The sequence below is a fragment of the Galeopterus variegatus genome, unplaced genomic scaffold (genome assembly GCF_000696425.1).
Source record: "Galeopterus variegatus unplaced genomic scaffold, G_variegatus-3.0.2 Scaffold376, whole genome shotgun sequence".
NCBI lineage: Eukaryota > Metazoa > Chordata > Mammalia > Dermoptera > Cynocephalidae > Galeopterus > Galeopterus variegatus.
The window spans coordinates 102,292-116,488 of record NW_007726487.1 but is presented as its reverse complement, the minus strand read 5'-3'; the positions used below and the strand labels follow the sequence as shown (position 1 = coordinate 116,488).

Sequence of the window (14,197 nt, the reverse complement as noted above, 5' to 3'; positions counted from 1 at the left end):
AGTCATTTCAAGGGCTTCTTGTTCTATGGGATCTAGAGCTTGAGATTTATTATCTTTGGGTGGTGTACTTTCTTGATTTTTTGTATTTCTGCTGTCTTTTCTTTGATGCTTATTCATTGTGGCAGGGAGTTTCACAGTCCACAGGTTTGACACTATCGCCTGACTAAGATGTTGCTGGGGTTGCCAATTTGGTATGGCTACCTCAGTGACTACTCAGTTGGCCACTAGTGCCTTGCGTGTGTGGTTACCTCGGGTCTTGGGCCTCTCCGGGGAGCCACCTCTCTGGTCAGCTTTGACTCTGCCGGGCTGCTGGGTGACGGGGCGGTACCGCAAGGTGTTGCTCCTGCCGCTGCTGGTTCCCCCACTGCTGCTGCTGCCGCTGCTCATGCCGCTGCTGCCTGCACCACTGCCGCCGGCTCCGCTGCCGCCGCTTCTCTTGCTCCCGCCTCTACAGCTGGTGCTGCTTCCCCCGCTGCTGCCGCTGCTACCCGTGCCGCTTACGCCATTGCTGCTGCCACTGCTGCCGGTTCCACCGCTGCTGCCACTGCTGCCGTTACTGCTGGTGCCGCTTCCGCTGCTGTCGATGGCGCCGCTGCCACCACTGCCGCTGCCGCCGGTTCCTCTGCTGCTGCCGCTGCCACCGGCTCCGCTGCCACCGGTTTCTCCACTGCTGCCGCTGCCGCCGCAAATTAACAGTTTGTGAGGCTGGGAAGTCCAAAGTCCATCTGGTCGTGGCAACAGTGACCCAGGGGTCTCACATTATGAGATGGTGGAAGCAGAGAGAGAGCAACAGTTTGATTCTGGGACAGCTGCATCTGGCACAGGCCTCAGGCTGCTTCTACTCATGGTGGAAAGTGGGAGGGAGCCAGCCACTCCTGGAGATTTTTAAACAAGGAATTTAAAAAAATGGCTAGAGAAGTTAGGGAAGGCTTCTTTCCAAAAGGAAGAATTGTTCTGCCTGGTGGCCCCACCTACCACCCAGAAGCAGCTGGATGGGTCACTTCACTGCAGGTTTGCCTAGTGGCCCTGCCCATCACCCAAGAAACCGCTGGAACAGTCTTTCACTGCAGCTCCTTCGAGTAGCCTCACCCCCTTCCTGAAAAACAGATCAGCAAATCCTTCCTTTGCAGTCCAGCTCCTGAACTTCAGCTGGGAAGACCCTGTACAGGTGCAGAAACCAGGAGGAGGCTCACAGAGCAGCTTGGGCTGAACGCGTGACGAAGTAATTTGCGCTCCCGTCTCTCTGGTGGCGCTGAGGAGGAAGGTTCAAAGTCACCAGCCAGCCAAAGCAGCCAGGGAAGTAAGAGCGAAGACACTCAAAGTCAGGGCCAGTGCCTCTCACCCTCTGGCTCTCGTTCCCTACAGTTGGCATTCTGGTTAGATAATAAGTGTTTGCGATTTTGACCACTCTAAGGTAATTTTCTAAAGCCTAATCACTGGGTAGACTAGACTACAATTAATTTATAAACCTGAGAAGCTGGGGTTCAGAACCTAGACCACAATGATCTCTGCAGAGGAAAGCAGCTTGGGATGTACCCATCCCTCCGGCACATCCCCAGCTCATTCATCTTTGTTGTCTTTACACAACTATCAAATCTTATCTTCTGTGTAAACAGAAATCCATTGACCTAGGAGACAGCCCAGTATGAAGCAAATAGCTGAGGATGGGAGAGTCTCCAGAATTTGAGGGGGTGGTGGTTCGAGGTCAAAGAAAAAAAAAAATCAGCAGGCACACTCTTATCATTTCACATTGGCAAGGATTTATTCAAGTACCCATTGACTGCTTTTCACCTCTGCATTATCTGAGCAACCAAAATGGCCTAGAGATACAAAGTGAAACTTGTGAAGATATAGCCTAAAGGTGCTGGGAATATGACAGCTAGCTTTTGAGCTACCCAAAGGGATCCTAAGCAGCTACTCGCCACCTCTGTACATGACAAATCAGAAGAAAACTCCCATTTATGCAAGAGATTAAGTGGAAAGGCACATGAAGAATAAAATAAACCACCAATGGAGCCTATAAAAACTGCATCCCCTTTTGTAGGAGTTCGGATCCTGGAACTTCTGGGTTTCCTTTCTGGTTCTGAAACCCTGGATGATTAAGACACATGCTAAATAATGCTAAGGCGTGGTCCTCAGGACAAGAGAGCCCCCGTGAATAGTTCAGAAAAGCAACCCTCTCGCCCACTCAGTATGCAACCAGTCCTTTGGCAACACTTAGTATTCTACCTATCCAACATCTCGCTGGGGCCCTCAAGTCAAAGAACTGGAAAGTAACCAAGTCTATACAATTCCTCTGTTAATCTGATCCCTCTGATTACCTGACACAAGAAAACCATTTTCTTACTCAACTTCATCTAAAGATTGGCCCATAAAAAAGTAACTAGACAAATTGACACCTGTGTGGAATAATGAAGGGTCAACTTGGCTCTAACCCTATACCTCCTCTCTCCTATTCTTTGTGGAAATGCTAGAGGGGATTAATTTTGTAAATTAATCTCAGCCCAAGATAGGTAAATAACACTGTAGTTAATAGTCATTTAAAAATAAATAGAAAACTTGTGTGCCTACTGCTTTATTTGTCTTCACTTGTCCTTAACGACCTTCATGTTACTGGAATTGTTAAAAGTTCAGTCTGTTGCTACACATCTGAGAGGCCAACAATGGAAATGAAGAACCACATATGTTAAAGTTGCATATAAGAGAGTTACCACTGAATAATACGTTTACTCTCACATCTCAAAACCAATGTAGCAATTCCTTCTGCATTTTTATATGATTTGACTTGAAGAAAAAGCACTAATAACTTCTGAAACTGAATTGCCAAGGCAATGAACTGTCCATGATGGTTAACAAGATGTGTGACAGTTTACAACAAAATAATTTTTATAAAGATATATCTTAATTAAGGAGACTGACAAAGACCTCAACTATTCCTTTAGCAATCTATGAAATTCTCTGAAACAAAGATCCCAGAGTCCAGCAGTGGAAACCCATACTCAAAAGTGTGGCAATACAATAGAAAGGCCAGTGTCCTGGAGTCTAAAGACTTGGGCTCCACCCTGGCTCAGCCACTAAGTCATTTCACTGAGCTTCAGTTTCCTCATTTATATAATGAGGAAGTTAAAGCAGATAATTTCAAAGGTCTCAACTGACTCCCAACACATCCTTCAAAAAGAAGTAATCTATTTCCCTTTCTGACTCCTCCACAACTGCACAGAGACCTCTTCTCAGTAGGGTCTTCCTCATTGAGGCTCTCTGATAAAACTCACAGACACCAAAGAAGGCACAGTCCCTGCTCACTCTGGGGAGCGAGACAAAATTCATCATCTTAATTTGTTAAGGTGATGGTGAAAACTGCTCTTTCAGTTTTTTTAAAAGAAACGTAATACCACTAGCATTTCTCCTATAAAATGTTCTACATGTTTTAATCATGTCATGCCCCAAGAACTTGCAGCCAAGTGTACCTCTTTATAAATCAAATAAGCAAATAAAGCAAAAAAATGACAAATATTGATGTAAAGGTAGTTTTCTGAATTGCTAATAACTTTCCTATATTCTAAAAATAAGATTTTATTTGTCTCTTGTTTTAGCCTAGTTTTAGCACACTGCATGAAGCTCATTTCCAGCACATGGCATGGAGCTCCTCCTTAGCATCCAGGAACATCCACAAGGGAAAACCCATTTTAAAATAGTGAGAGAGGCTCTCAGGGCCCCTACATTACAGGGTTTTAGAGGAATCAAGTAGTCCCAGCTGAAGGTCTCAACCTTTGCAGTCTCTGGTGTGGATCTCCTCTAAGGACCCTCCTAGTTGAGCATCTGCTGACCCCAAAAGGGAAAAAAAAAAGTTCTCGTAAACAAGTATTGCTCTTTAAAAACTTCCATGCCTTGCAGTGGCTTTAAACTGTCATTTAAGGCCAACTTATAATTTCCAGCAAGTTCTATGAAAGTTAAATAAAAGAAGGTTATATAAAAGAGGTTATGAAATGATTTAGAGGTAAAAACTACCAGTTGAAACATGGTTCTATGTAAATTAGATAGCTATTTGCAAAGGTATATAAAGGCTCATAGGCTTTTAAATAGTGCTCCAAATTTAATCAACTAATTAATGTTCAGTTTAGAAAGCGCAATCTAATGTGTAGAACTGCATGAGATTTAGACAGAAATTATTTAAACAGAGCTTTAAAAGAAAAGAAGTGAAAAGAGAAAGGAGAAGTTGAGCTAAGATGAAAGCTGCTTTGAAATAAAAGATTTTCTATTCTAGTTCTAGAATGACTGATATTGGAAGGCTAATCATTGATTCTCATTAGTGTCTGACTTTCTTGATGATGCAAATACTAAACAGGAATAGAAAAAGAAGTGATGCTAATATTTGTTTTTTTTTTTTTTTTTTTTTGGCTGGGTGTGTAATCTTTGTTCAGGAAAACACAGACTTCACAATGTGACAAGCCCTGTAACACTTTTGCTCATTATGGATTTAAATTGGAACTCAAGTTACCTGTCAAAGCACATGGAATCCATCACAGAAAGAACAGAAAACATATTCTGGCCAGCAGATATTAGGGAAGGCCTCAAATTATTACAAAAAGAATCAGTAGAAAGTGCCCAGGCAGGAGAATAAACATTTGTAGGGAATTAAATTTTACACATCGCAGCCGATCATCATCAACCAACAGAAGTGCTGTATGATCAGCAACTGCAAATGCAACACAAAGTTTTCTAGCCAGAGAAGTACGTCACCATGGCTGGCGCTGGGGGCAGAGTACTTGGCACTGGACTTTCGGATGATGTTCTCATGGATCTGGGACCACTCACTCTCGTTGTTGCACCTGCAACAGAAGGACAGGCATCATGGCTCTCAAATATTTTAAATATCTGGTTTGATGTTCCAATATATAACACTAAGTTTGATGGGAAAAGGATTCCTCACTTTCTTAAAGAAATGAGTGTATGTTTTACTAAACTAGACAAGGCTGATTTCCTGTTAAGGATAGAAGATTCACACTTGGGGAAAGGGTAGAAACTTTAAAATGAATCTCTACAAATATTTTTTAAATGGAGAAATATCCTCCTGTCTGAAGTAGCACTCTCTCATGTGATGTTCTTTCTTTTTTAGCCCCCCTTACCACCCTCCTCTCCCCCACCCCCCATACACACACACACAACCAGGCTCTTGAGGAAAGCTCCTGATAGAGAAAAAACAGTTCCTGTCAACAAGTACTACAGTTTAGAAACTGCCATAGCATTGGCTTTATTCTGTCATTCGATTGCCATTATACTGGCTCCAGCACAAAGTTCTGTTAAGCTCGGGGCAATGTGGATACTGCTTGCTTGTAGCTATATTTCAATCAGATCAAGATAAGAAGAAAAGCTTGGAAGAGTAGTGAATTTGGTTCACTGTGAAGTCCTCTGTGATCAAGGGGAAGGAGAATGTAGCAGAGAGGTCTAGAGCCTAACTATGTAAAAATAAGTTACTTCCTATGGACTTCAGGATTGGGACAAAAGACATAATGGAAGAACAACACTGTACTTCTGTTAAGTTCTGAGGTTTTAGTGTCTTCCCCTCTCTAAAGGGTAATTCCAAGGGAGCTATCACCACACAACTGCTTGAAATAGAGCTTAGAAACAGAGACTAGGAATTCCTCATCCTAACGCCCATATCTTAATGAAACAACTGAGATATTAGGGTAATCTCTTGAAAATTCCACTTGATACTCAGGGAGTCTCCAAAGCCCTGGTCCTATTCCCTGCCCTGTTGGTTAGGGAGGTATGGACCTGACAATCCCAGAAAACATGACCCATGCAAAAAGGAAAACCCACAAGATCTTTCACTGATTACTCAGAAATGTGTAGTACAGGACGGCCACTTCCAGTAGGAAACCTCAATAAGTTACAGTATGTGCCATCCAACAGTATGAAGCACTACAGGTTTCGACATAAAAGGGTTTGTACAGAGACCACTCAGAAATAAAGGAGGTCAGTCACTAGCTTAATTCTGTTACCCAATCAGTGGCACTTTGGACCCTTACCCATATAAATAAGACTCACTTCTCAGAGCTATTGTGATGAATGGTTAAAGGCGAGGTTCTCATAGCCAAGAGCTCTAAGGATAATTTTCTGCTTGCAGAATCCTTTCCAAACAAAGCAAGGAGGAGAGCGTCCTTTAAAATGATCATTATGATTCAGTAACTCAATTGAAAATAAAAAATGATTAGTGCTGGCAGCAGCACACCCAGCCCTTCATGTCTCACACACTGTCTCATCTTGTCCAACCAATCAATACATCAGAAAAGTGCCCAACTCATGAGGACTCAAAAGACTTGCTGTTAGTTTTTTCTTGTCACTTCCTAGGTTTATAAGATCAGTAGTTACTTTAACTGAAATGTGACTACAGGTTGTCACTAATAACATACTCCCTCCGTCACTAAAAAAAAAAAAAAAAAAAGCCTTGAAAATTACTCCTCACCCACACCCCCAACACATGGGCAATTTCAGTATTTCTCCAATAAAACATTCATTGGTCCCTTGGCAGTATAGAGGAGCTGGTGCTTTGTCAGCCACACCAACAGTGACAATGTGTATTATTTCACTCATATGTACCCCTCCACCCAACACATACAATTCAGAAGCCAGAAAACTGATGGCTTGTTCCTGCCATTACTCCCCACTTGCACACCCTTACCTATTGCTAGCCTTCACAGCTCTGCCTTCAGCCCATTTCCTTCTGACCCTGCAAGCATTCCTGGGCAATCTTGCCCACTTCCATAGCTTCAACCACCACCAGAAGCTGCCAAGCCCCAAAGTTGTGTCACCAGCCCAGACTCATCCATAAGCTTTTGACTTGCATGGCCATGAGAGCTCCTCATTTTTCCACAACCTGTCTGTTCCCAGAGATGACTTCTTACTGAGTGAAATGCACTAGTTCACTAAGCCAGAACTCTTCCAGTAGTCACAATGTCCTACAGATTTTGCTATCTTAAAATCTGGCACATTTGATCTCTCCTCTTCATGGCCTTGGTTTGGCCATTATCATCTCTCTTCTGGGCCAGTATAATCACCTTCTAACTGGCCTTTTAAACATCTCCCTTTCCAGAATACCAATCTGGTCATACGGTCACACTTTTCAGAGCCCTTCAAAGGATCCCCCTGTACACAGGTTAGAGTTCAGACTTTTTAGCGGGTCATTTAAGCCACTCCACATTCGGGTCCTCTCTTACCTTTCCAGGCTTCTCTTTTACCTTGAAAAAGCCCAGCAACCTTACATCTTTACCTATGTGCATCCATTGCCTGGTAGCTACAAAGGCTTTACTTTCCCAGTTTTCTTTCTTTTTTTTTTTAATTTTTTTTTTAGGATTCAGTTTAATATTGCCTCCTCTATGAAGCCTTTACTGAGTTGTTTTCATCACCATCCTCAATTTTCAACACCCCTCCCATGAACCTGACCACTACTTCCTTTGGGTTTCCACTGACTTCTGATTTCTAGAAGAATGCCTGTTTTATTTCAGGCCACCTATTTGTCTATTTCACCCTACTATAAGTCCTTAGAAGGCAAGGACTATGTCTTGCTAATGATCTCCATACAGCAAAACTTGTAGCACATAGTACTTTATCTAATATTTACTTAATATTAAAATTTATTTAATATTTCCAAAGTTAACTAATCATTTTGTATAGCTTAAATGTTACTAATTAACACTCTGATATCATCTGTACCAGAATTACATTAAAGTGAAGGCAGATATTGAGAAAAACATTGGCGTTATGGCCATCTTACAGAACCATCAAAAGCTTTGTCTAGATTTAAGAGGAAACTAAAAAGCTTCTATACAGCAATGGACACTATCAACAAAGTACAGAGACAACCTACAGAATTGGAGAAAGTGTTTGCAAACTACACAGCAGAGAAGAAGTTAATATCCAGAATATAGAAGGAACTCAAACAACTCAATAGCAAAAAAACCAAATAACTCAATTAAAAAATGGGCAAAGAACCTGAACAGACATTTCTTAAAAGAAGACATATAAATGTCGAACAGGCACATGAAAAAAATGCTCAAAATGACTAATCATCAGAGAAATGCAAATTAAAACCACAATGAGATATCATCTCACTACCATTAAAATGGCTATTATCAATAAGACAGAAAATAACAAATGTTGGCAAGGATGTGGAGAAAAGGGAACACTCCCTACATTGTTCGTGGGAATGTAAATTGGTATACCCATTATGGAAAACAGTATGGAGGTTCCTCAGAGAACTAAAAGTAGACCTACCTTATGATGCAGCTAACGCACTACTGGGTGTATACCCAAGGGAAAAGAAATCAATATATCAAAAAGACACCAGCACTCCCACGATCACTACAACACTACTAACAATAGCCAAGAGATCGAATCGACTAAATGCCTACAGTGGATGAACGTATTTGAAAAAACCTATGTTGTATATACAAAATGGAATACTATTCAGCTACAAAAAGAAATAATATCCTATCATTTGCAGTAACATGGATAGAATTAGAAACCATCATCTTAAGAGAAGTCAGGCACAGAAAGACAAATACTGCATGATCTCACTCATATGTAGAATCTATAAATAAACCAATTAATTAAATAAAGTGGTTCTCCTAGAAGTAGAGAGTAGAATAATAGTTACCAGAGGGTGGGAGGAGTGGAGAGGTGGGGGTGGGAGAAATGGTGGACTAATGGGTATAAAACTATGCTATCCACTCTTAGTGAATCACTGTGCAGCATATGCACATATTGTAACAACACACTGTACCCCACAAATATATACAAGTAAATGTCAAAATTGAAAACAAAATAAATTTTAAAAAGAGAAAAATAATAGAAGGACAGTGAGAAAAATCACATTTCTGGGGAAGTAAGTGAGAAATGGAATGGCTATATGAACCTACCTGATTGAATCAAGGAAGGTGGAGTACCAGTAAATGAAAACATGCTTGGATATGAATGAGAATATGCTTACAGTGGCTCTAGAGGAAAGAATGTTTGAAACCAAATGTCATGCAGATTCATTTGCAAAGAGTGAGCTCCTGAAATTTTACAGTCTACTCATGATAGGCTATAAACAAGATTTAGCTTTACAGAATTGCCAAGTTATTGTTCCAAAGCTATCAATTCACCTTCAATAATCAATGCTTCCTTTTGTCATTTTAATATGATACTTGCTTTCAAATATGTTATCAACGAACTCAATTGTTCAATTTAAAAAATTACTCTCATGAATCCTAATCCCATGAAAGACTTCATCACTTCCTGCCCCTCTATCTTACCCTTCCATTCTTCTAGCAGCATCCCCATGCTATACTTGATGTAGTTATTAAATGCATGTTTAGGTAAAATTGTTCTCTAATCTTAACAGACTGAAAAACCCCATTCTTTGGTGACAGGTATGCACCTTCTATGGCCTTTCTTACCCAAAAGTCCTTACTCTGGATTAGTATAAAGAATGAGTGGGTTTTCAAATTCACAGAAATGCACATGTATTGCCTTGTTCACTCTATTCATCCCTCCCTTTTCCCATCTTTTTTTTTTTTTTTTTTTTTTTTGTGGGACTACAAATTACCTCTTCATCAGTGGCCAATAAATAATGTTACATTCAAAAGAAACTTTTCTCTTTCATTCACATTGCTGAACACTGAGAAAAAATACTTCTGCAATCTCTTCTAAAGATTAAAATAAAACCATCTCAACACAATAAAAGCCATATATGACAAAGCAATCACCAATATCATCCTGAACAAGAACAAGACAAGGATACCCACTCTCACCACTCCTATTTGACATGGTTTTGGAAATACTAGCCAGAGCAATAAGGGAAGAGAAAGAAATAAAGGGCATCCAGGTTGGGAAAAATGAAGTCAAATTGTCCCTGTTTGCAGATGACATGATCCTATATAAAGAAAAACCTAAACACTCTACCAAAAAACTATTAGAGCTGATTAACAATTTCAGTAATGTTGCAGAATACAAAATCAACACCCAAAAATCAGTAGCATTTTTAGAGTCCAAAAACAAACTGGCAGGAAAAGAAATCAAGAAGGCTAGCCCATTTGCAATAGTCACCAAAATAAATAAAATACCTAGGAATCAATTTAACCAAGGAGGGGAAAGAACTACAAACATTACTGAAAGAAATTTAAAAAGACACAAAGAGGTGGAAAGACATACCACACTCTTGGATTGGAAAAATTAACATTGTGAAAATGTCCATAGTACCCAAAGCAATCTACAAATTCAATGCAATCCCCATCAAAATACCAATGACATTCTTCACAGAAATAGAAAAAAAAAAATCTTAACATTCATGTGGAACAACAAAAGACCCCAAATAGTCAAAGCAATCCTGAGCAAAAAAAAAAATAAAACCAGAGGCAGAACACTACCCAACTTCAAATCATATTTCAAAGCTATTGTAACCAACACAGCATGGTCTGGGACAAAAACAGACACCCAGACCAAGGGAACAGAATAGAAAACCTGGAAATCAACCCACATACTTACTGCCAACTGATTTTTGACAAAGGCAGCAAGAACATACATTGGGGAAAAGACTGCCTCTTCAATAAATGTTGCTGGAAAATTGGACATCCATATGAAGAAGAATGAAACTGGACCTGTCCCTCTCACCATATGCCAGAAGCAACCAAAAATGCATTAAAGATTTAAATATACAACCCGAAACCATAAAATTACTAGAAGAAAACATAGGGGAAACACTTCAGGAAGTAGAACTGGACAAAGCACAAGCAACAAAGGAAAAAATAAACAAATAGGATTATATCAAACCAAAAAGCTTCTGCACAGCAAAAGAAACAATCAACAGAGCAAAAAGACAACCTATGGAATGGGAGAAAATATTTGCAAACTATACATCCAACAGGGGATTAATATCCAGAATATATAAGGAACTCAAACAACTTCACAGTAAAAAAAAAAATCCAATTAAAAAATGGGCAAAGGAGCTATCTAGACATTTTTCAAAGGAGGACATACAAATGGCCAACAGGTACATGGAAAAAAGCTGAACATCATTAATCATCAGGGAAATGCAAATCAAAACCACATTGAGATATCATCTCACCCGAGGTAGGCCATTTATTAAAAAGACTGAGAATAACAAATGCTGAGGAGGATGCAGGGAAAGGGGAACTCTTCTATACTGTCGGTGAGACTATAGTTAGAACAGCCATTATGGAAAACAGTATGGACATTTCTCAAACAGCTAAAGACAGAACTACCATATGATCAAGCAATCCCACTACTGGGTATATACTAAAAGGAATGGAAAACATCATGTCAAAGGGATACCTGCACTTCTATGTTCATCATAGCTCTATTTACAATAGCCAAAATATAGAACCAAACTAAAGTCCATCAATGGACAACTAGATAAGGAAAATGTGGTATATATAAACAATGGAATACAACTCAGCTGTAAAAAAGAATGAAATTCTGCTATTTGCAGCAACGTGGATAAGAAAATTATGTTAGGCGAAATAAGCCAGACACAGAAAGAGAAATACAACATGCTCTCACTCATAACTGCGTGCTAAGAAAGAAGGAAAGAAAAAAAGATGGGAAGGGAAAGAAGGGAAGGAAGAGAAGGAGGGAAGAGAGGAAAGGAAGGAAGGACCACAATAATACATTGAACTTTCAGAAGGAGAGAACAAACCTAAGGATACTAGAGATTGGGGTGGGGGGTGGGAACTGAGGAGGGACTGGTTGGGTAAGGGGCATAAAGAATAATTACAATTTCTAATAATAAATATGTCAATAAAAAACTGAAAATGTAAAAAAAAAAGATTAAAATCTAGGTCATTTTCTTCTAAGCAATTAGCAACCTATGCTGTCTTCTGAGTAATTTATTTAAATAAGCAATGTTATTTTAGGTTTGTAATGCTTAACATAATTAATAAACTCTATTAACCCTTAGAATAACATTAATTTTCTGCTTTTTATTTGGTACTAATGTGCCTCCAAGATACAACGGTGTCCCTCCAGGGGATGGATAAAGGAAGGTTTCATCGTTCATCTGGAGTCTGGTTCTTTCCCTTCCTACAGCTTACAAAATCACAAATGCACACTCTGCCTACATTCTCTATCAGTTTACTCACACGAAGGCACATCTTGGGAAACCATTCTTCAGTATGGTGACCTTGAGCAAGAGCTATGCAGCTATCTGATAAGCAGAAGCTTTACTATCTTAGAAGAAGAAAGAGCAAAGCCTTAAAATATGTAATGTAAACTCTGAGCATACATCTTGTTTGGTCTTTATAGAGTTCATTATTTGGTTCTTGTAAACTTATTAAATGACTACTCTGACCATTATATTCAAGAAAGGGACCCCTGCACACTAGTACAGAAAGATCATTATACTGGACATTCTTTTCCAATTTATTTATTTATCTGCACTCTTTATTTTATAATAGTTTTAGATTTACAGGAAAATTTCCCCACACTGGAGCAGGTAGGTGCTGCCACGGGACTCCAAGCCTAGGCCAGCACATGCCACCCACAGAGGCCCCCAGAGAGGCCCAACAGCTGCTGGGCCCATGTGCCCCAAGGCACCCATGCAGGAGCAGGTAGGTACTGCTGTGAGACTCCCAGCCCAGGCCAGTGCATGCCGCCCAGAGAGGCCCTAAAGCCGCCAGGCCCACGGGGCCCTGAGCCACCCATGTCAGAAGGGGTAGGTGCTGCTGCAGGACTCCCAGCCCAGACTAGTCCCCCGCTGAGAGGCCCGAGCCTCCCGCCCACAGGCACTGAGGCAGCTGTGTCAAATCAGCAGTCCTTGCAGGAGCCTAGCCAGACATTAGGGTCAAATGAGTGGATCATGAAATCCCCTGCCACGATGACTAAACAACAAAGGAAAAATACCAGAAATATGAAAAATCAAGAAAGTACACCATCACCAAAGGGTAATAATAACTCTCAAGACCTTGATCCTATAGAACAGGAAGTCCTGGAAATGACTGACAAGGAATTTCGAGCAACAATTCTAAGGAAACTAAATGAGATAAAAGAAAACTCAGTTAGACAACACAACAAAATGAGAAAAAGTATACTGGACCTGAAAGAAGAAATGTACAAAGAAATCAATGCCTTGAAAAAGAATGTAGCAGAGCTTACAGAGCTGAAGAATTCATTCAATGAAATAAAAAAACACAACAGAGAGTTTAACCAGCAGGCTAGAACAAGCAGAAGAGAGAATTTCTGACCTTGAAGATGGGCTGTTTGAAATAACACAGGCCGACAAAACAGAAAAAGAAAAAAGAATTAAAAACACTGAAGAAAATCTAAGAGAGATAACAGACAACCTTAAGCACTCAATTATCCAAATCATGGGTATTCCAGAAGGGGAGGAAAAAGGAAATAGCATTGAAAACATGTTCAACGAAATAATGGCAGAAAACTTCCCAGGTATAGGGAAAGACACAGATCTTCAGATTCAGGAGGCTCAAAGATTCCCAAACATATTCAACCCAGAAAGGTCCTCTCCAAGACACATTATAGTCAAATTGGCAAAACTCAAAGGTAAAGAGAATCTTAAAAGCTGCAAGAGAGGAGCATTAAGTCACCTATAAGGGAGCCCCAATCTGACTAACACCAGACTTTTCATCAGAAACCCTAAAAGCCAGAAAAGAATGAGATGATATATTCAAAATACTAAAAGACAAAGATTGCCAGCCAAGAATACTTTACCCAGCAAGGCTATCCTTCGAAATGAAGGACAAATAGTACATTTCTCAGAAAAACAAAAACTGTTGGAGTTCACTACCACACGACCAGCCTTTCAATAAACTTTCAAGGGAGTACTGGGTTTGGCACCTGAAAAACAACCAACACTCAACTCAAGAAAAAACAAAATCCACTAGTAAAATAAAATGCTAACAATAAAGAGAAAAAAAAGTTTATATACCACCCCAAGAAACCAAGAAATACAGAAGACAAACAGTAAGTCAGAAAGAAAGGAACAAAAGATTCTTAACACATCTAAACAAAAATCAATAAAATACTATGAGTAAATCAACACTTTGCAATAACTCTTAATGTAAAAGGATTAAATTCCCCACTCAAAAGACACAGATTGACTGACTAGATTAAAAAGGTGGACCCAACTATATTCTGCCTTCAAGAGACTCACCTCACCTGTAAAGACACACATAGACTAAGA

The 14,197-nt window shown here is 40.0% G+C and overlaps 1 protein-coding gene across 3 annotated transcripts in view; it reads right to left on the bottom strand.

The window, feature by feature from the left end:
- The window catches only part of DOCK3 (dedicator of cytokinesis 3), a 208,549-nt gene that overhangs the window by 119,808 nt on the left and 74,544 nt on the right, over nucleotides 1-14,197 (bottom strand). For all 3 annotated transcript variants that reach the window (XM_008568116.1, XM_008568117.1, XM_008568118.1), the window contains exon 8: nucleotides 4,741-4,829. In XM_008568116.1, the coding sequence (XP_008566338.1) occupies nucleotides 4,741-4,829 (89 nt within the window). The remainder of the gene's footprint in view (nucleotides 1-4,740; nucleotides 4,830-14,197) is intronic.